This window comes from Dufourea novaeangliae, unplaced genomic scaffold (genome assembly GCF_001272555.1).
Source record: "Dufourea novaeangliae isolate 0120121106 unplaced genomic scaffold, ASM127255v1 scaffold21, whole genome shotgun sequence".
NCBI classification, from domain to species: Eukaryota; Metazoa; Arthropoda; class Insecta; order Hymenoptera; family Halictidae; genus Dufourea; species Dufourea novaeangliae.
The window spans coordinates 3,432,870-3,458,706 of NW_015373910.1; the positions used below are offsets into that span (position 1 = coordinate 3,432,870).

Here is a 25,837-nt window from a genome sequence, read left to right on the forward strand (position 1 = left end):
ATTTCAAGGTCACCTTGATTTTTTTGAACGAAGTGACCTATTTTTTGTACCATAAATCAATAAGTCCTAAACCTAATAAGAAGATATTTACAAAATAATCGCTGTATGCACGTATTAAACATTATTAGTCAACATATTTTTACTCAGAATTTAATACTCTATCGATCTATGGTACAAAAAATAAGTCATTCCGTTCAAAAAAATCAAGGTGACCTTGAATCTTCGAAATGACTCCACCCACAAAAAGAACACGTACCTTATAAGATGTGCCCCTTGATGCTATTTAAGTTCCATGCCTCAAAATTTTTATAAAATGTGCTGTTAAGTTATTATTCGAGGTGATCAAGTTAGCGGAGACACCCTGTATATACTACTAATCAGTAATTGAAACCCCAACGCAAACATTCATTTAAATATACATGCATTAGTACTCACATTTTATAGATGCGAAATATTTATTTATCGTTGCAACAAGATTCCATAATTATACGCGATATAACCGTACGTTAATATATTCCACGATTCATGCATTATTAAAATCCTCAACGAATCTCTGATATCGCGACGATGCAATAACAATCAGTCGATTGCATGCACGGTAATCATAAAAAGGGTAATAAATATCGTCGCAGCGTTTCCAAAACCCATCGAGTAGATCGAAATATTCCCGCAAAATATCAGAATGGATACTTTAATCAAGGAATTTCAGTATATTAAAACCAATCACAATTAATAATCTGTGAATTTAAAAAATACCTATTTTATATTGATTATAATGAACCCTTGATTGGTGAAATAAATTCTCCTTATTAATTCTGAGTTTTATGGAATACCGTTTATAAATTTGAATTTAAATAAACACCTGCCAACCCAAATAATCATAGGCAACAACAATCGAAGAACGAAATCGACCATTGATGTCGAACAAGCTAACTGATAAATTATGAAGTAGTTAAATGTGAAATAGGTCGGGCAATCGGGTTACGAGATTTCTCCAGCGATGAATGCTGCACGAAGGTCAGACAACATCATCGAACATAATTAAGCTCGTAAGTAGACAGAGATTACCTCTTCGCTATGAAATCAGCTCGAAAAATAAGCGTTATTGCGAAATCGAGCGAGAGCGATGCTCCGCATACACATCCTACGGACAAGTACAAAAGCGAGAGAGCTTTTAGTAATTTGGAACTCGCTTATTTAACTGCAATTAACTCCATTCTCGAATGTAAAGAGGCTTTCTGAAAGGAATATACAATAAAATGAAACATTCAAGCCATTGTTCGAATTCACTCTCCTCCTAATTATTCACATCTAATAAGTATAATTATTAATTCTTTGATTTTCTCTTTATTATTCAATCTGCACTTGCATATTGTACTGATATTAAATTCAAATGTTTATAATTAGTAATTGTATGGGATTATCAACTCTTTAGGCAAAAGGCTCAAGCCTTCCCTGTATTTTACCCCGAAAACGACATTCGCAAAACTCTCTAACAGGAAACGTTATTCCAAGCTTCTTATGGAGCTCCTCGGAGCTAATACTCTTTGAATAATAGCAATCTTAAAACAATCTTAAACGAGTTTCCCAAAGGAATTTACTCTGTCGAAGGACCTCCCTTTAACGTAAGCATGATAACTTCCGTTCCCTCTCTCTTCTGTCGCTAATTATTCTCTGAATTTAATGGTCTTGAATTTCTTATGTTTTCAATGGTGCCCGAAACTTAGGTAACGAAGTAAGACCCGCCTTAACTCTACTTAATTGACGTCCGCGTGGAAGCGTAAGTTACTTTTCTTGCTCTTCGACCTCTCGTCGACGTATAAAAACAACTGTGAATTGCAGTGAACTGAAAAAAACTGATTTACGAAATCCCCGAAAATATATACCATAAAACATCTCGCTCGATGGTCCATTAATTTCTCTTTAAGCGTCGAACAGGTGGGGTATCAAGATCGGAAAAATTGATCGGCCTGTTACCGTGTTCCCTTTAATGAGCTCGAAGGATCGGAAAGTACCGTCCATTGTTGGAATGATCGATTCGAGGGCGGCAGAACTCAAAGACGAGCGGTTATCTTGCGGTTACGAGGGGTTATTCATAAAAACACTTATAAAGGATCCGACAGAACCAAGAACATTGTGCTTCAGGGAAAACAAAAGGCTTATTATTCATAAGTTCGCGAAACTTCGAACATAAACGTTCTTTTGTTGCTGTATTGAACTTTAATCGAATTTCATCGTTCGGCGTAAGTTTCGTCGGAAGGAAACTTTATAATTTGTATGAACAAGGTTTCACAATACTTCGATTAATTGTTGCTTAATATTGTACGATTTCTCCACCCTGTACAATAAATAACCCTTGCGTGGGCAGCCAAAATAATCACGGTTATTGAACAATCGAAACCCTCATATTCTAACAGATTAGATAAACATACATAATTTTACTCTCATACTTTCCCGAAACTCGTAGTTTTTCCTTCCCATAAATTTTTCAAATTCAAATCTATACATTCTAGAAAGTTATAAATATTTAAAAGTCTAATTTTCAAATGAAAAATATTTCTTAATATCATTGTCATTTAAAATTCGACTTGAATAGTTACAAAATCTCTTAAGTGTTCATTCATCGGTGCGTTTACCCTATTCTAAATACCAGGTGATTCATAAATAAACTGCGTATTTAATGAATTTATATCCTACAATGGTCTGTAAAATACAATAAAGAGCAGAACTTCCATCAAACCCAATGAGTGTTCTAGTTTACTCCAAACCCAATATGACCCTTAACAAATGAAAGAAATTCCTATATTTCCTCTTCTCTGTATCAATTCCTTCAAAAGCCTCATTCTGCATAAAAACCCGCAGTCCATTCATAAATATTTAAACGCGTCACACATTACGATACAAATCGCACACGAGCAGCCTCCAAATTCTTCGCGAAAGCAAACAGCAAAACAACTAAAATTTCATTACCATCGCCCAGCTTAGGGTTCCGCACAGAACCGTCTAAAGTTGACTTTCCAATTTACATTTCCAATAATTCGGTTCCCCGGCACAGTTATGCAGGTAGCTTGTGCAGCCGCAACGTATGTCACGTACACAACCGAACATGTGTTACGTGAACTGTTATATACTGTATAAAGGGTGTAGAGGACGTAGGAGGCAGGCGAAGAAGGGGAAACGGATTTGAGAAACGGCAGGAGAAACTGGAAACCCGCCAGCTTTCCATGTTCGATGATTTCGCATTAAACTTTCAATGTACGGCCGCGAATGTCGCCGGGGAAACGACAAACGAAGGTTCCGCCCGTGGCGTGGCGATAAACGGGCGTTTTATTAAAGTCTCTTCTTTCCGCGGGAACGCTTCGCGTTATAAGCGAAACAGTAGACCGGAAGTCGTGGTCCCTGTAAACGGGTTCGTGACCGCCGCGAGAATTCGCTATGAACAATCGCGACGACCAAAGGGGAAAAACGACGACGTGTGCACGGTGGGACCGGTATGCGCATCGATTCCCAATGAAACGTGAATATTTTACAAGCTAACACTCGAAAACTTGAATGTTAAACGTCCGTGGAAATTGTAAAGAAAAGTTCTTCACGGGACTGTATTTTCGGGACATTTACTTCGCCACGATATATAAGGTCGATGTACTGTACAAATGATTAACTTTCAGAAAACAACAAATTCACACTACAGTTATATTAATGGATTAGTGTATGAATATGTTAAGAAAGTCTTTGATAATGCTTAGCAATGTATACTGCAATATTTAAGACATACTTTCCGATTCATAGCTTCGTGGAACACTCAATAAAAACGTCCTAACAATGCTCTGTCTATTATCAACGATATCCCTCCACCTACACACATTGGCATTCAAAAGTCAGGGGTTACGAACTATTAAACGTAAAAATATTATACATCTATGCCTTGTAAAAAAAAATATTATGCTTGAAAATACAAGCCTGACAAATCGTACAATGGAGTTGTTACTAGAACTGGTGATCATATCAACAATTCATTACTCTGAAAATTAATAAGAAACATAACTACTTAAATAAATACTATTTTTGTATGATTTTCGATTCACTTGGTAAATATAAGAAATTCTAAGTGTACTCTTCAATATACCAACATAAATGTAATACTCAGTAAATATGAATATTTACCAGCCTGGGTTAAGCCCGTATTAGACTGAATTAATGAATTTTATGTTCATAGATTGATATATGTAAAATTGCATGCTAATTGGATATATTATATAAGTCATCAATATTGTTAATTATATACATATGAACACCGGTAATTCGTCATAAACTCTAATTAATGACGTTTACAACAATATTATACATATTGAACAAGTCAGTGTTACCACGTCTATAAATGAATTCACATAAACCTAATTAATACTACAATATGTACGGGATCACCAGCCTGGTAACACCACATGGACCTACTATTCATAGACTGTTCCACAACTCCTCTGCACGATAACAAGCATTTTACAAACAAGTCAATGACCCCAAACTTTCCAAAACATTGTACACAATTATCGAAACTATTAGAATAATAACATCATAATACTCACATTAGGACGTGGTCGGGGTAACGGTGTGTAGCACGCGTAATCCTCGTCAAACCTCGTGAAAAAACAGCACACACACGGAGCACTGATCGAGCACACCTGAACCAGTTTCACTTGGCCGACGAATCATACATAATCGCACGAAACATCCAGAACTACTCTAGAAGAACCCATCCAAGGTGGGTAGGCGAACAGAGTCACTCGGTCTCCATCGCGACGTTCCTTCTGATCCCCGACGAAATACTTTAATCCCTCCTATCCGCGAACAGGGAACACACAGTCCATCGTGCATAACACACAGTCCCCGCAGCGATCCATCCAACTTGATTAAAAATCATCGAGAAACACCCGCAAACCGTTCATCCCTGTTACGGTCCGGAGTCCACGGGTACGGTTCAATCATCCACGGATAGTATTCATCGTTTCCCGCGTTCCAGATCGAACGTCACACTCGAGAGAATCGTTCGGTGGGCTGGACCGTTGGCAACCCGATCCTCGATCGCGTCGTCCATCTCACGATTCGACGACGGGGCTCAGCTCGTGATGAATCGTCGAAAAAGAATCCCGTCCATGATCCTAGCTGGGTGTCCAGTCACGCCAAACGAACGCCCATTGAAATATGTTAATACTGATTGCCCCCCTTCTTCGAGACACGGATCAGCTGGAACAGATAACTATCCACGAATACAGAAACGACCCTGGATACGGTCACGGGGGATAGAACGTTGTCAGCCAGCGGGAAGGACGGCACTTATGGTAACCCAGTTTCGAGCGACGTCGTTTATCCCCAAGGTTCACAGATATCAGCAAGATTACGTCGATCGTACGTCGACCTTCGAATATAACGGGGTTAAATCGATCACTGGACGATCCCTGGGTCAATCTAGAACGGTGCCACTCGGATACGACCAGCTGACAGGTTTGAGGTTCGGACGAGGAAAACAGCCCTCGCCTTGCTCCATTTACACGTCGGTTTGTTCACGGTTGCATCCTTACCTAGTTACCGTCTCCACGCACTGTCCACTGTAGTCCACCGATCCGAATAATAACACGACACGCATCGCGAACCGATCCACCGCGGGTCCAGGATCGAAAACAGCGAACGTGCGAACAGAACGGTGCACGCATCGAGTAACCTCGCGCAGCCAAAATGGTGGACGACACTCCCGTGTTCCGTCACGACTCGATCGCCTAGTCCCCGTTTTCACCACCGCCACACCGCTTAAATCCCGTGACGTGCGACACAATCGGTGGACACGCACCTTTCGCCACCTTTCCCGTACAATAATAATCACAATCGTCGAACGATGAAACGATCGGATAACGGTCGAGCGGAGCGCACTGGAACCGCCTTCTGGTGCACAACACACAACACACCACCTCCGTACGTGTAAAGTGGACCACCCGCCTGGCGCATCCGTTCTAGCATCCGTTTCCGGGTCCCGCGATACGTCGTCGGCACAGACGATTTTACGTATCGGCCGTGAGTCAGTTCCGTTCACAGGGGGATAACACACACGGAGCCGGGTCACCTGATCGTTGGCGTGGGGAAAAAAGATCCAACGAAAGAAGACAGCGTCGACAGGCTACTTCGTTCAGGGCATTCCAGCGCAGGCAGGGTGGACCGAGACGAACGCCGCGCCATCTGACGAGCAAACCGCTGACCCGACGACTGGCATGGCCGCGCGACCAACCCTCTACGCGTCAATAACAATCGAATCGCGCAGCGAACGTGCCTCGTTCCACCGATCCTCGCATCCCGCCACACAAGGCATCTCACGCTTCTACATGATTCCGACCTGAAAATTCGTCTCGAACGCAAAGATATTTCCCGTCGATGGAAACGCGCTCGAGCTCGCGACACCTCGTTTGTATTTTCGATCAACCGCGCAACGAGCTACCCGAGGCGGCTGCGCGATTCGAACTGAGCGCAGCCTCGCATGGGAACCGTGCGGCCGTTGCCGGAAACACACGAGCTTGCACGAACGACACTTAGCCGTACGGCCAGACCCGATTCTAGCGACATCTGGACGGTCGAGGGGGAAGTTTGTAAGGGTTGCTTACGTTCGAGGGGTGAATGGTATCCTATGGTCAGACAGCGACCTGTCTAAGACGGTATCCTGGAAGATTATATTAAATTTTAATTTTTTCTTTAATTTAAACTTATTTTGCAAAAGTTTTATTCTAGACTTATTCGTCATGAAGAATCTTACTCCGCCAGATTGTTCCATGAATTTATTCTTATTCTGTATTTCATTGTATCGTAAGTATTTACAATAATTAATTCAAAATACTTCAGAAATCCTTCAAAGTGGACCTGAATTCTGTTGCCTCATCTTAATTAAGAATTGCAATTCAACAATACAACATTGAATTTCATGAAACGTATAATGTATATTATCATCTGTATTACATTTTAAATAATTTTCTACTAAGATGAATTTTCACTGACTATTTTCTTTTTATGATACCTGTGTCGAATAATGGAGTTTACTGGAAACAAACTAATTATAGACAAATTATTGAAATATGGAAAATATACCTTCATGTACGCTTTTTAATTTCATGTGATTCAAAAGTCATTAATTACCTTGAAGTATGAGATTATAAACAGTTAGTGCAAATAGTGAAAATAGTGAGAAATTGTTTTATTAAAAATGTTACGTTGTGTTCTGCCCAGATTCGTAGTGTTTAAAATTCCAGTCTCGTGCTAGTTCTTCTTCTTCTTCTACTTCCCCTGTGTCTACCGAGACCCGTTCTTCTTCCTGTACCTGAAACATTATTTTAAACTATCCTTCCCTTACCAATAAGTATGAAACTTTCTGTCTGTACAGATTATTCGTGACAATGAAGAAAAACAAAGAAACATTTAACCAGATCTACGGCGAACATAAAAAATAACATAAAATTCAATATTCCTTTTTGATTTACAGTAACGATAAAATAGAAATCAAATAATTTAAGATGATTCAGTCCTATTAATAAAAACTATGTGATTTGTAAATTTACTAATAGTACGTACTGGTTCTCGAACTAAAGATCGATAATAATCAAGTTCTCGATTCGCATCTGCCTGCCATTGAGCCTTTTCCTGACATTTTCTATAATTTAATAACCAAAATCCAAGATAATTAATTGGATCACAAGGTTTCCTTGTCACTATTTCCTTGATCGCCATTGTCAGGGGCAATTTAAAATAATTTCTCAACCATTCACTATCCAACGATAATTCAAGATCGTCCATCAAGCAATTTAAACATTTTACCTCCTCCTCTTCATCCCCTACTACTTTTTCTTCGTCATTCTTTTTTGAAACGTTATCCGCCTCTTATAAAACACAAAAGAATCGTTAAAAAAGTGCGGCTAGCCTTCATCATAGATCCTATTTCTTTTCTTTCATTATTATATTCTTAGACAATGTAGTATATATTGATTTAACATTTTTTTTACTTAATCTTTCCCTTTTTAATGCTTAACAATAAAACCAGTTACTTACTAAAATTATTTTGTGATATTTGATCGAGTTTATTGTTATCATTAGAATCTCCAGATTCTTCTGTCTTTTCATCATCCGGAGCATTACATTTACCTAAATTTGCAGCAGTGAGCAAGAAATCTATTTGACACCGCGGTGGCGACAGTTGTGACATTAATAACTCCTTCACGCTCTGTTTACTGGCGGCAACGTTTTATGATATAGTATTACAATTATTTATGATATGAAATAATAAAGTACACTTTGCAGTCTTTGTAAATGGAATTTTGTATAAAATGAATCTTAACGAATAAAGACACAGAAAGCACTTATAATACAACTCCAATCATTTGTGCACATGAATTCTAGACGTTAATGTAATCGACTCACCTACCGCCTCCATGAAGACGAATTCTATCCGCAAAGATACTCAAAGGATGTGGAACACGTATGTCATTCGGTGGTGGCCGTTCTTTTTTCATTTTTAACAATTTGTGTTCTGAAATAAATGAAATTATTTAAACTGATTAATCGTGAAAAATTTACTTGAATGGCAGATTTGACAAATATATATGGTGTATCATATAAAAACGTTTAAATTTCTGTACAAATGTTTAAATACAAGAGTAAAAACTACAGTTATCTTCAAGAGTTCCACGAAATGGAAACCTATACTGTCTACGAGTCAATGAAAATAATTATGTATAAGTCAACAAAAATACTTTTATTTGCCGGTAATCTTGAAAAAATTCCAAGAAAGCATTTTATTTTCAACCGCACAATTAATTTACAACGCTCTCCATCATCGTGTCAATCTCTCGTACACCTCTAATAAATATCTCAACGAAACAATTACACATGACTCTGTCGTTCACCATTTCTGGCGTGATTGCTGCGATAACGGTGAAAAACATATGATTCACGTACGATGTTTTCGCTGTCACGTGTGTTTTTTAATAATTTACGCCCGACTCTATACCTATTGCCAAGGATAAGAAAAGTACGCCCGTAAGAATCCCAAAGATAACGGGTATTTTTGTTCGTGCGATTGTCAACGACAAATCACGCGTGGCACGACGAACTAATCAAACCCATTCACATGGAGAGCATAAATACATCAGAGATCTTATCAGAATGCAAATTTTCCTATGCTGAACGGTATATTTCTGGTATAAGTCTCACGGCCCACATGAGTCAGTGAAGGCAACTACAGCCAGGTAGCTAGGAGGTGCATCACTTCGTGCACATCCTGTGTACCCTATAAAAATACGAGACAGGGATGGCCAGCGTGGATCCGGAAAAAGATGAACCCAAGAAGATCACGATCTGGCCACAGTGGCTCGCTGCGTTTTCACGTGAGTAAATATCACTTCAAATTTAAACATCGTCCAGTATTCTTCACTCGATTGCATTCCTGAGGCAAATTATTCAATGGAATCTTAAAGCTCCTTTTCCCTTTAGAAGCCTGAAAAAGAAGGTGATATTTAAGAATTTTTTTAAAGAATGCCAGGATGATATGATAAAAAAAATTTCCTGGCCTTTATATATTATACATTCAAGTGAATAGAAAAATTTTGTGTTTAAATATTTGTGCAGCGTGGAAAATTATAGGTGACACTAATCGTGGTGATCCAAAATTGCACTGTACAAACGGTGCTCACGATATATGTAGAGTAGTTCGAAATTAGAATTTTAAAAAAATTATTGACTTTTACTTCAATGTCTATCGTATGACTTACCATCAAGTCGAAAAAATAAAATGGACACAGTTGATATGAGTTTTAACAGAGACACACAAAAAAGGAGGAAATTTTACGTATATTATTGTGAATAATAAAGGAATTTATGATTCAACATTTTCAATAGTATGTCATCCTATAGCTGACTGATTTACAAAAAGAATGCCACAAGAATTTTTACAATCGACTTTTTACGTTATGATGGGCACCATTTATACAGTGCAATTTTGGATCACCAGAATTAACTGAATGTATAGCAAATAACAACCAGGAAATTTTTTACCATATCTCCCTTGCTCTCTTTTAAACAAATTTCTAAGTGCCACCTTCTGTTGGGCCGCTGAAGGGAAAAGACGTCTTAAGCATAACATTCTTAAATTCTTAAAAGTGAAGTTCTTAAAATCATTACGTTGGATTGTTCCTTATAAAAATGATCCATAAACTGTAAAACCGTTTTTTCTCTTGTAATATTAACTGAGAATAATGATCATTAACCATAAAAACTAGAACACCAATTTCTCTCTATACTCAATACCAGAGAATTTAGATTGATGAAGTTATAAGTTTACTCGTTTAATCTTACTTAATCACGTTATAGAGTTTACTGAACCAATAAGTAAAGTTTTATTACATAATTCACGGTTATCGGATTTGAGTATTCGAAGATTAGAACAGTTTATAGTATAATAACGCGTTCGCTGGTGCATCAAGATGCTTCATTCGCTCGGGGATGCTTGTAGACCTATCTCTATGAATGAGCTAATGAAATTACTCTCGCATCTGTTAACACAACTGTTTCATGGCCGTTTGTGACAGTCAGCTTAGCTGTTATCGGAAGTGGTCTCGCGAATGGCTGGGCATCGCCGTACTTGGCTCAACTGACATCAACGGAAGCGAACGTGCCTTTGAGACTGACAGATACCGAAGTGTCCTGGGTGGCGTCCCTTTTAAATCTTGGCCGGCTCGCCGGCGCTTTGCTCAGTGCACTGTGTCAAGGTAAGGTCGATTCTTCGCTGTCAAGAAGAAAATTCGTCTAGCCAGGCACCCCACTCCCCATTAACTCACCCTTCCTGGACACGTCCCGGTGAATCGCATGAACTTGAAAAACTACCCCGACGTGTCTGTCCAAATATAAAACCTATGTTCCAATCAAGAAGGAAATAACCCGATTGAAAATTTATTTTTGCACATTTACACACCTATCATTTAATCTCAAGATAGAACATGACTCTGACTCACCTAACATATAATAATAGATAAATATAATCCTCCCTCTGAAATACTTCCGACGCATACGCAGTTGATGTCGATCGATCCTTTCTTGCAGCACACGATCAGACGGCCAAGCAAGGCAAACAATGGTGAACAACATTGTTAGCCGTGAATTCGATAAGAACAAGGCAGCCACGACTCAGCACTCGGTAGCAAAACGTGATATGAAATTGTGGTACGTAGAATATAGAAACGGCGACTTCGATTATCCTAGAAAGCGATTGATTCCCATTAGACATTCCATCCGTAATTTAATTCAGTATTAGTCGTTGCGATTAGGGAACAGTACCACTGTCGAGAAGATCGAAATCTTCCCTTCCTAAACGTGAATGAATACCTACCAACCATTAGAATCGATTGAAAAAACTCAATGATCCAATAAGTGATCATCAGTACTGAGTTGTGGTGATCTTGTTCTCAGGGAAATGTAACATTAACATGTCAAACCATCATCTTCAGACTACATTGGAAGGAAGAGAGTGCTTCTGCTCAGTGGTCTACCATTGGCCACGAGCTGGATACTAAGTATTTGCGCCACATCGGTCGTATGGCTCTACGCCTCGAGGTTCAGCTCAGGAATCGGAACTGGAATGGTATGGAGTGGACTCTCTATGTACCTGGGCGAGATTGCTGATCCCAAAATTCGTGGATCGCTGGTAAATTTTTCCCAATTCAGTGTTACTATACTCTTATCAAAACTGTAGCTCGTCCGACATTGAAATTTGTTAAAAGATATCTTTACTCAGAGGTAAGACTATTAGATTCCTCCTTTGTATTAAGAGTCCTTCAAATCAACCTTTTGACGTTACGTTAGAGGTAAATAGATATATAAGATACATTGGCTATACTTGTTCCGTGACGTGATGTCGTAGAATTTCATTCACTTTTTCTTTTTATCGACGCGAATGTACTCCAATCAGATTCTTCGTTCGATAAAGTCATACCGGTGGTCACGTCTTCAGATATCCATGAACGTGAATGCATCTTCCGTTGGTATGTTCCTGGGCAATGCGATGGGCCCTTATCTGTCCATGGAGATGTTCGGGTACGTGAGCCTCGTCCCGAATTTCCTCTTCGTGATCCTCTTCAGTTTGATACCCGAATCGCCCTACCATTACCTTCTGCACGGGGATATCGACAAGGCTGAGGCGTCCCTGAAGTGGTTTAGGCGAGAAACCGACGTCAAAGCGGAGATGCGAGATCTCCAAGAATTCGTCGGCGGGACTGGAACGAACATTTTTCGAAACTTGAAGGAATTCCTTGTGCCAAGTACACATGATCTCTTTACTTAAATTCTCGACAAACGAATCTCTCTATACCACCTTCTTGGATCAGTTATTAGAAAAGGATATAATACGCCGACGATAGGCTGTTCACTGAAAATTGGAAAGTCAAATGTTTAAAACAACTACGATATTACTATTCTTTCTGTTCATTTCCAATCAGTACTTCCAACTCTAGTCGAACTGAAGGTTTTACTGTACCATGATGTATAATAAATAGACTACGGATGTTAATACCAGTTCCCATTTTCATAAACGGTTCCACGAAAACTAGTTCATGAACTTTAGTTGAATTAGTTCATTTCGTAAGATCTTAAATACATAAAACTCACAGTCTGCTAGAAAGACAGACAAAACTTTCCATTCAGCTCAAGAAAACGAAATTATACGTAATACACTCGACATTCAATTTATTGCTGTTTCCGATTTCAGACAACCTGAAGAAAGGTCTAATGGTTCTGGGTCTCTACGCTTTCACCTACTTCAGCGGATACAACGCTCTGTTCTCGTATGCAGAAATAATCATGACGAAAAGTGAGATTAGTGTACCACCTAGTCTTGTGGTGACGATACTTGGATTATCGAATATCGTGGCTGGTTCAATGGCCACGCTGTTGGTTGACAGACTTGGTAGAAAGGCCCTTCTGATCATGGCTGCCCTAGGATCATCGATATCGTTGGGATTGTTGGGTCTCCATTTCCACCTTCTCTCTCTGGGATACGATGGCGGCAGCTTGACGTGGTTGCCAATAATCGCCATGTTGATGTTCAACGTCTCCGTGTCTTCCGGTTTGCAACCGATACCAAGCACCATCTTGGGCGAAGTCTTCCCAGCGAAATTGAAAAACATGGCGTGCCTGTTCGTCAGTTCCAGCAACGCTATATTGTCGTTCGCTAGCGCGAAAACTTATCAGCCATTGTTGGACTTGATCGGTGACAAATTCGTGTACTGGACGTACGGCTTCTTCATGTTGTTCTTGACGCCGTACGCTTACTACCTGCTCCCCGAGACGACGGGTAAAAGCCTTTTGGAAATACAACGATCGATTAAAAAGTAGAAGAATGCACGATCGTTTTGATTATCCATCGTGAACGAGAAATAACTCATTGAACTCACCATCTTAATGACCATAAGAGAAAAAACTGACTTATATGCAGTATTAACGTCACTAAACGCGACTTGAAGCGATGTAACTTATTCCGATTGAAGATACGTTTGTTAATAAATATTTATTAATTACTGACGTTCGGTATAATTTTTGTGTCTCGACACGTCAAAGTTACTCTCTCTCAGCGAAACAGTCCAACGCCAAACTCATAGGAGCACGACAAAAATCAAAATGATGATTCTTTCAGCTTGTCCTTCCATGTAGACTTTCACGATGCCCAGTACAGTAAACCAGTTAAAGTTTCAGCATTGTTACATGGGAATCTCTAATCTATAAAACTATAAGCCTACAAATTATTACTGGTAGCTACTTACAGTACCATGTACTCTTCAGACTGGGAATCAAAAGAAATAGGAAAAGCGGTGAACCATGTGGAGTAACGACGTTAATATTGCAAACGTTCCCAAAGAGTAAGACGGATAAACCTGTTATTTCGTGTATATCCTGTGGTACTCTGTGCGATTGTTATAAAGAATTCTCTGCTAGGGGAGACTTTGTTGCGATACGTCTAGAAAAGAAGGTTTGACCATCAGACACGCATCGTTCGCGTGGAGGGAGAACATGAAAGAACTTTCTAAGTCGTCGATCGATCATTACATTCTACCGAATAAAATTTTCTGCGGGATGGCCGGGATGTGGCCTATCGACGAGAACAGTCCGACGTACAGCAAAGTGTTTGCATACTTTCGCCTGTTATTCGCGTTAACAGCAATTAGTAGTGTTTTCGTGCCGGAAGTTATGGCGATTGCTGCGAACTGGGGCGATTTAAAGGTCCTGGCAGGTAATCGATCAAACTGGTATTATCTCGTGCTAACTTTAAAGAATTTATTCTCCAATCTGAGCCTCATTAAACGCATCTTCAGTTCCATATGACTGATTACTACACTGCGAATGTTTATGCAGATTTACAATTTTGGGTACTGATAAATAAAAAACCAAATTGAACAGAATTCTTTTTCCTGTACTAGGGGTCTTAATATGTTTATAAGAATACTTACGGGTCTTAATATGTTTATAATTGCAAGTCAAGGAACGTTATAAATGCATAAACATCCGGAGTCTACTGATTACTATTAGGTCTACCGGGAAGTTCAATCCACTGTCTGACGTACAGGAATTTCTGAAACATAGTTTTAGAACTGTTAAAACCAGGTAGCAAGTGTCTATGAATTAGTCCATTTTTGTCTACCTAGCAGGCACTGCATGTATAAAATGTGTCGTGTTTTCGGTGAGGGTATTTATCAAAAAATACATGCTGGAATCAGAAATTTCGGAGATTGAAGTCTCGAAGATAAATCTCGCTCAGGAAGACCTTCGCAAGTGGACAGTGACAGGCACTGGAGAATACTCGAACGTGAGCCATTCCTAATTAGGTGGTGCACAATAATCAATTTCAGACCACATTCATCGTCTATGATTTTTATACGTTACTTGAAATTCGACAAAACTTTCCACTAGATCTAATAGTATATCAACTTGAATACATTTTACTACTTATAGTACTCTTTTTGACTTCGTATTAGGGGTAGGGTGTGTCTTAACCACGGTTGGACAGTTATTATTTAAAATGATCTACCTGTTGGCTAGAAGAAAAAAAGCATACAGGCTTTACTACGAGTTAAGAGATCTATGGATCACCTCTAATGATCCTGAAGAAAGACAATCCTGTGAAGAACTAGCTCATTGGGCAAGACTTTTAACACTAATATTTTACATCTCATGCATGTGCAACGTGGTCACGTTCAGCGTTGCAGCGGGGTTCGATTACTTTAAGATTAAGTATAATGTCAGTAACGCAGCTGAGGAAATTCGTCACTTGCCTTTCGATGTTTGGTAAAGATCGATACGATTTATAGAAAGTAAAATGATGGGTAGTAAATTCAAGTTATAAATACAATAACTAGATTTATACGATATCAGGTACGGAACGGACATCACGGGTTCTCCCGAATTCGAGATAGCCTTTGCTTGCCAATTCGTCGCATCTATGATCTGCGCCGCCGGTATTTCCGGCTTGGATGCCACGTTCATGACCATTATTTTGCACGTATGCGGTCAATTTAAATTAATTAAAATATGGATAACCAAAATCGGGACTGAAATAAGCTGCGATTCCATCAACGGTAATTCTTCACGAAAGCTCGAGGTGAATTTGTTAAGATGCATCCGCCATCATCAGCGTATGCTAAAGTAAATCATTTTTTCTTCTCGTGCTTCACGCCTTTTTGGTTTTTATGTTGTTTTATGTATAACGTAATATTACCTTCATCCAGTGTAGTAAACGAGGTGAATAATCTGCTAACTCCCGTGATTTTCGTACAACTTCTTACGAGCGGAGTGGAGATTTGTTTGAGCGGTTTCGCGGTCCTCGATAACACTACTGGTACCGATCTCCTGAAATTTATATCTTACTTAGTATCAATGGGGGTACAGCTCCTGTTATGGTGTTGGCCCGGTGAAATTCTCGTTGAAGAAAGCCAGCAAATAGGTCACGTGATTTACCTTAACGTACCCTGGTACGTTTTACCGCCAATTTATCGAAGGGAACTTTGCCTTATAATTGTTAGGGCACAGCAACAATGCAGTATCTCGGCATTAACTTTTCAAACGATCTCTATCCGTACATTAACTAGCGTAAGTATCTTTCACTTGAAACCTTCTTCGCTAGCAGTCATCGAAGAATAGAAATTCTAGAACCGCTAACTTTTTTCTAGGTATTCAACACAGCTGCCTCGTATTTGACTCTATTGCGACAAATGCAACAAAAGTAGGGCATAAATGATAAATGCGTTCGTAATACAGTCGTATTGGGGACAATTTTTATCGCGATAGTCGAAAATGCATCTCCGGAGGCTTAGTGTATTATTACATTTTTTTCATACCTGACTTCCTTTTTGAAAGCTACAACGAAACCAACGGGAAATCAATGGTTCGTAATAATATGTAATACTTAACATTTAAAACTATATACGTATACTAAGCAAAATCCCCTTATTAATGTTTTGTTTTGTGATAACATCCAACCTAATGGTGACGATTCTTGGATTCCTGACAGCCATGACAGAATCAACAGCTACTTTACCGATGAAAAATTCCATAAAGTGTCATCTAATCATCTCAGCGATACCATTGATCCCGCAGCGCCGAACTATTCCAAATATCTATTGGGTGAACGTTTTCTAGCAAACTTGTCTAACAGCATCGTTTCTACCTTTCACAAGTACAAAGACTCTTAGAAATTTAACGAGAAATAAATAACTGGTGTTCAAGCATTTAAAATTGTTCATAAATTTGCATCATTAGCACATATATGCGCGGAAATTTCCTGGTCATTATCACCAAAGCGCATATATGCGCGCAATTTTTTTAACTTTATTGAATTAAATAAAATTATAAATTCTTCGTTTACGTCATTTTGTTTATAATTTTTTATACGTTTTGAAACATTTTTATATAATAAAACAAATTTTTGACGATAAAGACCAATTTTCCACTTTTCTGTATAATGCAAATGGGTTAACTTATGGTATCATTCTTCAAGTCAATGTACAATGGTTGTACATGCATCTCTAATCTCAGCTCAGAAATTATAATTGGTACCTATTTACGATACTATGTATGTATTGTTCAAACCGCGAATCAAAGAGAGGACGAACAACTGCCGACAAAAAAGAAAGAATAAGATGAATAAACCTATTATTTAGCGACAACCGTATAATACTCTGTCATTGCTATGTATCAAGAATTCCCTGCGAGGGGAGACTTTGTTGCGATACATCTGGAAAACAAGGTTCGATCAACAGACACGCATCGTTTCGCGTAAAGGGAGGAACATAAAGGAACTTTCTAAGTCGTCAATCTAAGGTTGTAAATTTGAATTTCTATCGTTAGTATATAGCAAATCAAATATATTTTCTGAAGATTTAACTATGTTTCAAGTACTGAACAAAAAAGCTTTTTATTTTACCCTAATATGATGGATCTAACAAAAACAGAACACATAGAAATACTAAACGCTATCTATGATACTGCTCGTATTGGAAACAAGTTTTATCGACATAGTCAAAAATACATCTTTAATACCGTAGCATTCACGCACAATACCAAAAAAAGTGATCTCTATAGAATTCGTGAAACTTAATTTTTTTCATACCTGACATCGTCACGGAATTGTCAATAGGATGTTGCTCGTAAAGTATTGTCTAAAACGCCTCGACGATCGTGGAATACTGAAAAATCGTATGCATTAACCAATCTTATATGACTGAGATGCATTCCTACGTAAAAATACAATTGTTTATCTTACTTTTTAACAAAATACGAGAATGCAGAACGGAGTCCTCTGGAATGGTTGCAGCTTTCAAATACAGTGACCGACCGTTACGGAATTAACGATAAAGATTATCTGGTCATCTTGTTATTTGATTTGTAGTGGTAGCACTGTTTTTTGACAACTGTCTCTTGCGGAAAACTTCATTGTAGTTGAAATTTAAATCTATCATTCCCCGCGATCCGCTCTAACCTGATTCCACATTATTATAAATTTTATCCTTGTTTTCATTGTTTCTTTTCTAGAGAACGTTATTCGACAAACGTTTATCAACTTCGTAACATATCGATTTGTATCTTGTGCTTCATCGATGAAGAGAACGCGAGCTAGTTCGCAGGTAACGTCTACCAAAGAAGAAATCAGAGACGATTCCTCTAAAAATGAAACCCAAAAGAAGTCAGAGGTTCGTTAATCACACATAATTTTAATTTAATTCTTTGGATTTATTATTCTTAATGAATAATCTAATAACTCATGAAATTCCATTTTCTTTTTGTTACTTTAAATTGCATTACTATTTATGTTATGATGGCTGATGATCTTGGCAGATATTTGGCTTGAAATTAATTAATTATAATTTTATATAGCCAATTCGTTGGTATTACAACTAATCATAATCACTAGCTCCAATTAAGAAACATAGATTTTCTTAGCAGCAAGTTTCATTTTTGAATACATTTACTTTATTATTCAGTGATTCAGTATGTAATCAAATTAATGGTAAGAGGCTTTTTTAATCATTAATAAGACATATATATTTTTATTAGGACAATGAGTATGATTTAATGGTAGATACTAAAAACCTACAAAATCAGATATTAAATAATGTATCAGAAAGTGCAAGTAAATCTGTTGGTATTATGAAGTCGTCTAATGAAGTACTTTTAGAAGATGTTACAAGCTCTGAACCCAAACAGAAAAGTAAACTTAATTTGAGAAGCCTAAGAGACAGTAAGCTATTTTATAGTTGAAAAATGAAGTATTATGACTGACACATTTACACAATTAATTTATATAGGAAACAAAAAAAATAGCGAGGAATTGAAATCAAATCCAATTCTCCCAAAAAATAAGTCTAGAGCTGTAGTAGATCTTAAAATGATGACGGAAGAATTAAAACAGCTAGAAGATCCTCCATCAACTGATTGGGAAAAGGAAATAAGTTCTAACAGGCTACCGTTTTCATTTTTTGATTGTCCCTGTGAAGAATTAGCTCAAAGTTTATTAGGTAGCTTTATTATCCTATTGTACTTTACCATATATCTCTGGAACAGCATTGGTATACTGTTTTTATATTTAGGCAAAATACTAGTTCGTTGTCTAGAAAATGGAACTATTCTGAAAGGTAGGATTGTTGAAACAGAAGGTTATTTGGGTGTGATTGACAAAGCCTCACACACATATAAAAATAAAATTACTCCCCGAAATATACCAATGTATATGCTACCAGGTACTATCTACGTATACATGACATACGGCATGTACCATTGTCTCAATGTTTCTAGTCAAGGTGAGTGTGAAACAAATAAGAATTATAAAATGTGTAAACTGTATTGAGTGCCAAAAAAAAGTAACTGATCAAAATCATTTCCGTGACTACAATCGTCTTTAAGGAATATGGAGGAACAAATGCTTATTAGAGAGACAAAAAACAGAGCAGTTAAATATTTAAATGGAATGGTAGGATTTATTTGTCTACAGTTTTGATCAGCCAACTTTTTCGGCATCCGGTATAGTCACAGCAGTCTCAGTTCTAAATAGTTAATACATAAACTGTAACAAAGCACATCTAGTATCACAGTAAAAATATTTAGAGTCGGGAGCATGTGTGCAAATTAAAGCTGTGGAGCCTATACTTGGCCTCAACTACATGGAATTGCTTAGGAATATGCAATATGAAAAGAACGGAAAAGAAAAAAGAATTATGAAAGATATTGAACATATAAAACAATATGAGCTTTGTAACAGTCCATCCAAGATTTGTGCTGCTTTCGATATCGACGAAGATAGTTTCAATGAAAAAAAGATTTACAAGTGCAATGATTTATGGATAGAATTTGATCCTTACATAAAGTTTACTACTATTGTAGCAGCACAGCATAATAATGATACAGAACACAGTCCACAGAAACTGTGGCGGTACTATGTATTAGGAAGTTCTAGTGTTACTCAGAGAGATATTGAGTCTGAAGAGCATGCTTATAATATCTAACGATTTGTATTTTTCGTACATTACGTTCTTCCACTTAGAAATCTTCTCGTAAGATTTTAGGTAAGGGGTGTGCTGTTTTGATAAGAGCCATTGAACCCTTTGAAGGCATTGAATGCATGGCTAGTCAACGAACATCAAAGGGAACATCGAGTGCACCTAAAAAGTCTTTGAGAAATTTAAAAACACATGAATTATGCAATGGTCCATCAAAGCTGTGTATGGCTTTTCAACTTCATAAAAAACATAGTAAATACTCGATGTGTGCTTGGAGAGGTCTGTGGATTGAAAGTGATAACATGAATGAGGAAATCAAAATAGTAACATGCCCTAGAATAGGTATAGATGGCTACGGAGAAGAATGGTCAAACAAACCATTACGATATTACATACACGGTAACAAAGCCGTGAGTAAACGAAATAAGGGAGCTGAATTATCATTAGGCCTAAACTAAATTACTGATTGATGCAGAGTGTCAGAATTTATTAAAGTAAAATATTTCTTAATTTAAAACATAGTATATTTATACAACTATACGCGTGTGCAAAAATGATGAAATCTACATTTTACAAGATATTTAAGTTACTTCGATTTATTATTGTTGCATTCACAAATAATAATACGCCAAAAATAAATAGTTTCCACATTCAATACAGTATGGTACATGTTCTATTTGTTACAAATGTTACAAATAATTTTTATAAATAAGTATAGCGTACAAAATTAATGATTATTTGTTGAAATATTTTACAAATGCCGTCTTATTTATGCCCATTCCTTCATTACTCTCTCGTGATCTTCCTCCTCGATAAACGGCTTGTCTATAGACCTAATATATTATAACGGATAATAACACGGTTATTTATTTTACGCAAAAAAATGTAGTAAATAATATGATAACTCACTCTATCATAAGGTCTCCACAATATAAACATTCAGAGGCTATTAATTCATCGATATCAGCTTTGATTTGATCCTTTCTTGATAAAGACACAGAACCAACTGATGTTGTATCTTCTGGTCTATTTGAAAGTGCAGTGAGTTGCCGTTGAAGATCCGCTAATTTTGTCCTCTGATCCATCGAAAGCATAGGTGTCAATGCAGCCACAAGGCAATCTCTGTGAAATCTATGCCCGCACGGAAATACATAAAAAGGTCGTAACAACAACTGAACATCACAAGTGTTGCATGTGTCCTTTACATGTATAAATGTGCACCTAAAAATATGATAGTTGTATCACCGTATTAAATATTGTAGTATAGTTTAACCGTCTACCTTGTTCTAAACTCTTGTATATCCTTCGTAAGAATTTCAGCTGCTTTTGTTGATTCTTGCATTTCTTCCTTGAGATCTTGGATATGTTGATTATATTCCTGTTAATTACAATAAATATAATATTAATTGTGTATACGTTTAAGAAAATGAATATCATGTTTATAAAAAATTATTTCACCTGTAATGAATTGCAAATAGCGTCTCGGAAATGATCTATGGTAACAAAGTCTGAAAAGAATGGTAGTATATCTTCTATTTTGACTATGTCACAATGATGCAAAAATTCCATTGCTTGTTGTATATCATCTTTCTCTCGAACTACATGTTCGGCTGAAATTTAAACAAATTAGAGATCGAATCAACCTATACAGCTTTACATCTTATGCTTTTGTCAGTTACCGATTTTTAACCATAACTTCTTCCTCAATTCATCATCGTGATCAGTAGGCATAGCTGCTATTTGTTTAGCAAGATCAACATTGATCGTTAAGGCTAAATCTACTGCTGTTGTCCAGAGTCCAAGCAAAGCAGACAATTGCACACATGCCTTAGTTAAACCAACTTCTTGACACAAACGTAGAGCATAGTGAACATCATAATGTACCATGTTTATATCTTGTCCTACAAACGATTTAAAGATTTCGATAAAAGGTGACCTCTTTGGAATATTTCACTTTTCAAGTTACCTTGAGAGCTAATGTAACGCATTACTTCGTCTTTTTTATAACGAGCATATAATGATAATAAAAAATTGTGAATTGCCTGTTCCTGACAACCTTGTTTGTACACGCAATACTCTAGATATCTGATGACTTCTTTCGCCTATAATACCAAAAACTTGAGAAATATTTAAGCCTTGAAAAATGCAAATAATCAAAAATATATAAATTGTGCATATCTTACATGTTTTTCATCGCTATTACAAGAGACTAAAGCCGGAAGTAGCTTAGATGGTTTTAACGAGGAACCTTGCGATATCAAAGCAGTTACGGCAGGACGTGGTAATTCTTGTAAAAGAATACCAGCGAACTGATAAAAAAGATCTTTGTTATTTTGACTTTTTAAGACTTCAAGCGCTTCTAGATAATTATTTTTGTATAAATGTTGACGTATCACTTCATCATAATTGCAATGCATTATAGTTAAACGGATAAGATTTCCTTTGTCACCATGACTCGCCATTAAATCATATATAGTATTACGATTTCTTTTTATACATTCCTAAAATACAAATAATACGCATAGAAGAATAATTGAATAATAATTCTCTTAATAAATCAATATATGTATGTAGTATTTTTTTCTACCTCAACTTTTGGTATGGCAAGAAAACTATCAAATTGCTTCTGAAGTTCTAAGTATTTTGTGTCATAGCAATATGAAGTATTATTCCTCCGCAATACACCTATTTGATTTATATATAACTCAATTACCCATACAACGATCATGGTTATTTGTGTTTTATCTTGTGCTCTCAATCCTTCGAGTTTCTACACATAAAAACATTATGTTATTACAGATACATAAAATACACAACTTTAAGTTCTAAATGCAGCACCTTCTTAAGAAATGTTTTTAGAGCTTCAATTTGCCATTCTTGGAGAAACTTTAATGAAATTTCTTCAAATGACGAATGAGTATCTGCATAAATCAGAGCACTTTGTTCATATCTGTAAACCAGTATTTAAATCAGTTTGTGATCACATCCTAATTACAGGAATATAAAATTTAACATACTCCTTGTTTTTAAAAAGCATTTCTGCTTGTTTAACCAATACTTGATCTATGTGTGCTGGATTATTTTTACAATATTGTTTGGCAAGTTCAAATTCACCCGTGTCAACATAAACCTGAATAAGAATAAGAGGTGTAATTAATAATCTAAATAATAAAATTATTCATTAAGAGTATTTATTTACCTGCCAAACATTTCTATCTTCTTTATTAACTTTATATTTAAATACTGCTCGTTCACTATAAGCCCATATAGAGTGAGTTACATAATCTTTAGTAATATTAAGTAATTTTCCAACGACCTATGAAAATTAAAACATTTCAGCTATACAATTTTAATGGTAGAGTTATATCTATGCTGTTGTATTTCTTATTTACTGTACATACATCATTATAAATATCTTCAAATATCAATTCCTGATTCAAAATGGATATGCCTTTGACATGATCTGTATAAAGTAACAGTGCATGAAATTCTGTTAGAACAAAGGACAGAGGTGCAGTTGTTACTTGTGAGGTATTGTTTCCTATAAGGCTTGCTTCTGGACATGTTAACATTTGTTGAGTTATCAATGTATTTTTTGGATCTATTTTTGGATCAACCTGAAGAAAATTCAGGTCACTTCAATATTTTCACAATCTTTAACATTATATTTTAAATAATAATATCATTATTACCTGTGCATACAATATACCAGTTTCAGTTAACCAACCAAACGACTTGGGTAAAGCTCCAATTGTAGGGTAATAAAATTGCATTTTAGAATATGGCAATGAACTCAATACTTCAGTAAAACTTTCTGTAAACATATTACTTATATAATTGTTTGAAGTATTAATACAGATTTAAATTTATGTAACTACAATTTACCTTGGACATTTAGATACTTATTGAAAACTTGTTGCAATAAAGGTTTCTCTTCTGGATTTTGTACTGCTCCGATATATTGGTATATACGCATGAGGGTAGTAACAATAATCATATATTTGTCGGTGTTTGGTACTTTATGGAACTCTAAACCAGTAATGGGTGGTTTACTATCTCTCCCTATATCGAATACCTAAAGCATACAACAAACCGAAATTGATTGCTCTATATTCAATACCATTATCGTTATATTATACTTTCATCAAATGAAATGTAATATTGATAAGCCAACTAAATGAAAGGTGAATCACCGAAATGTATAACAAAAAAATACTGCAGGTACTGGAACAGGTTTACGCTCATGCAGAAAGTGTGTAATATCTAACTCACCAATCCTTCTACCTCCTTAGCACCATAAAGAGGTAAGTAGTTAGGAAGCTTTGGAAATAATGAATAATGATATAAGGAAGGTACTTCATTATCATGAACTGCCAATGTATAATGATAATGACATTATTAAAAGTTAATTTTATACATTTGTTTGTACCTGACGCCAATATTGCTCCAAACTCGTGTTAAATATTTTATCACCGTCTAAACCAATTTCCGTTTCGAAGATAAGACCTTTCGAAGTTCCTAAGAGAATCGAACCCGTAGTCGTTTCGGAAGAATTTAGAAAATTCCATCCGACGGCTGTGATTTCATGTCCTTTAAATTTACTTGCCTGAACAGGTAAATTTTGAAAACTTTATCTTTCTTTTGAAACAGTATATACTTATATAGAATAGTGCAATGCTTCATTATATTTAACATATTATGTTGATAATACTAATTCATTTCATTTCATACTTGTTTTAATTTTGTTGTTTTTCTATGTAAATAGAACAACTCAGGTGGATTGTCTTGATCCTTTGGAACCAAAACTATTAACAAATGGTTACCCAATGGATCAAGAAACATTCCCGAGATTTTCTTGCTCACTGCATACTTAGATATATCAATTTCTGGAATGGATATTACATATTGTAAGTATATTTGTTAGTCAATACTGTACTACTAAGATCTGTACCTTCCGGTGCGTCTGGATTCTTCATATCAATACGCAGGAGAATGTTATTAGCCATAGCAATAACAATTTTATTATTATTAACAACAAGGTGGACAATGTTGTCAGATGGCAGAAAATTAACTCTCTGTTTTATGAAAATCGGTCCATCATCTTGTAGCTTCATTTGTATAAATCCTGCTGTACTCTGAAAATTTATCAAAATGTTTATGCCTTAACAGTAACAAGACAAAAGTCACAATAACAATACAAGAACACAAATAGTTTTGCATATTCTTTATTAATATCTAATTATGATTAATTAAGAAATATAATCCTATAATATCAATACATAATTTAATAAAATTTAAAATATATTTCAACAAAGAAAGATACTAACACATAAAGAGGCTCCAAATTATAAATTAAGATGAAAGAAAGCTGAACGTGCATAAATAGACTTACAATATCAGGACGAATTGGTGGTACATATATTTGTTTTGATCGCTGAGATGCTTGTTCATACTGATCAAACATCGATGTCATTTTGATAATTTATTTCAAACTGTTCACCCTTCTATAACAAGTAACATTCAAATATACTTTACAATTGCTTTCTAAAATTACCATATCAGTACATTTATACTCACATTAGAAATTTTAAATACGAAAATTTTAATTGCTTTTATAGCCTTTGGTTCAAATTAAATACATAGTACATATGTCACTAATCACTGTCTTAAATTACAATTAGTCACACACAAAAAATAATGTTACTCCGAAAGGTTAACCTTAATGTTTGCATGATAATGTACTTTCAGATCCTTCCTAAATCAAATGTATCTGTTCAGTCAAT

General features: G+C 36.4%; 4 protein-coding genes across 4 annotated transcripts; 3 read left to right on the forward strand and 1 right to left on the reverse strand.

Annotated features, from left to right (window-relative positions):
* The first annotated feature begins 9,334 nt into the window (after positions 1-9,334).
* On the forward strand, positions 9,335-13,521 carry LOC107194085 (facilitated trehalose transporter Tret1-like). Its single transcript, XM_015583649.1, has 5 exons — positions 9,335-9,410; positions 10,611-10,790; positions 11,526-11,722; positions 12,029-12,335; positions 12,782-13,521. The coding sequence occupies exons 1-5, from the start codon at positions 9,335-9,337 to the stop codon at positions 13,405-13,407; spliced, it is 1,386 nt and encodes a 461-aa protein (XP_015439135.1). The 3' UTR covers positions 13,408-13,521.
* Positions 13,522-14,079: 558 nt separating this feature from the next.
* LOC107193904 (odorant receptor 47a-like) lies at positions 14,080-16,289 on the forward strand. Its single transcript, XM_015583440.1, has 5 exons — positions 14,080-14,299; positions 15,042-15,351; positions 15,439-15,708; positions 15,792-16,152; positions 16,233-16,289. The coding sequence occupies exons 1-5, from the start codon at positions 14,080-14,082 to the stop codon at positions 16,287-16,289; spliced, it is 1,218 nt and encodes a 405-aa protein (XP_015438926.1).
* A 1,869-nt stretch (positions 16,290-18,158) lies between these two features.
* LOC107193905 (DNA-3-methyladenine glycosylase-like) lies at positions 18,159-20,512 on the forward strand. The gene is made up of 5 exons (XM_015583443.1): positions 18,159-18,251; positions 18,616-18,799; positions 18,867-19,076; positions 19,149-19,358; positions 20,121-20,512. Exons 1-5 carry the CDS (start codon positions 18,159-18,161, stop codon positions 20,510-20,512), a joined length of 1,089 nt encoding a protein of 362 aa, XP_015438929.1.
* Positions 20,513-20,814: 302 nt separating this feature from the next.
* On the reverse strand, positions 20,815-25,547 carry LOC107194071 (vacuolar protein sorting-associated protein 18 homolog). The gene is made up of 19 exons (XM_015583636.1): positions 25,447-25,547; positions 25,006-25,189; positions 24,786-24,940; positions 24,484-24,660; positions 24,327-24,374; positions 23,940-24,129; positions 23,747-23,868; positions 23,456-23,671; positions 23,254-23,370; positions 23,072-23,184; positions 22,893-23,004; positions 22,642-22,824; positions 22,238-22,555; positions 22,021-22,156; positions 21,734-21,955; positions 21,513-21,664; positions 21,335-21,432; positions 20,964-21,275; positions 20,815-20,887 (listed from the first exon to the last, which is right to left on the reverse strand). Exons 1-19 carry the CDS (start codon positions 25,525-25,527, stop codon positions 20,824-20,826), a joined length of 3,000 nt encoding a protein of 999 aa, XP_015439122.1. The 5' UTR covers positions 25,528-25,547; the 3' UTR covers positions 20,815-20,823.
* Between the last annotated feature and the right edge of the window lie 290 nt (positions 25,548-25,837).

Excerpts from the sequence above, each read along its gene's own strand:
- LOC107194085 (XM_015583649.1), top strand. The coding sequence starts at position 9,335 with ATGGCCAGCGTGGATCCGGAAAAAGATGAACCCAAGAAGATCACGATC. Across the intron at positions 10,791-11,525 it reads GCTCAGTGCACTGTGTCAAG|ACTACATTGGAAGGAAGAGA; the intron begins GTAAGGTCGATT and ends CATCATCTTCAG. Across the intron at positions 12,336-12,781 it reads GAAGGAATTCCTTGTGCCAA|ACAACCTGAAGAAAGGTCTA; the intron begins GTACACATGATC and ends TTCCGATTTCAG.
- LOC107193904 (XM_015583440.1), top strand. The coding sequence starts at position 14,080 with ATGAAAGAACTTTCTAAGTCGTCGATCGATCATTACATTCTACCGAAT. Across the intron at positions 14,300-15,041 it reads CGATTTAAAGGTCCTGGCAG|GGGTAGGGTGTGTCTTAACC; the intron begins GTAATCGATCAA and ends ACTTCGTATTAG. Across the intron at positions 16,153-16,232 it reads CTATCCGTACATTAACTAGC|GTATTCAACACAGCTGCCTC; the intron begins GTAAGTATCTTT and ends ACTTTTTTCTAG.
- LOC107193905 (XM_015583443.1), top strand. The coding sequence starts at position 18,159 with ATGAAGAGAACGCGAGCTAGTTCGCAGGTAACGTCTACCAAAGAAGAA. Across the intron at positions 18,252-18,615 it reads AAACCCAAAAGAAGTCAGAG|GACAATGAGTATGATTTAAT; the intron begins GTTCGTTAATCA and ends TATTTTTATTAG. Across the intron at positions 19,359-20,120 it reads TCTCAATGTTTCTAGTCAAG|GTAAGGGGTGTGCTGTTTTG; the intron begins GTGAGTGTGAAA and ends GTAAGATTTTAG.
- LOC107194071 (XM_015583636.1), bottom strand. The coding sequence starts at position 25,527 with ATGACATCGATGTTTGATCAGTATGAACAAGCATCTCAGCGATCAAAA. Across the intron at positions 24,941-25,005 it reads GAATCCAGACGCACCGGAAG|AAATTGATATATCTAAGTAT; the intron begins GTACAGATCTTA and ends TATCCATTCCAG. Across the intron at positions 24,130-24,326 it reads CTAAGGAGGTAGAAGGATTG|GTATTCGATATAGGGAGAGA; the intron begins GTGAGTTAGATA and ends TGTATGCTTTAG.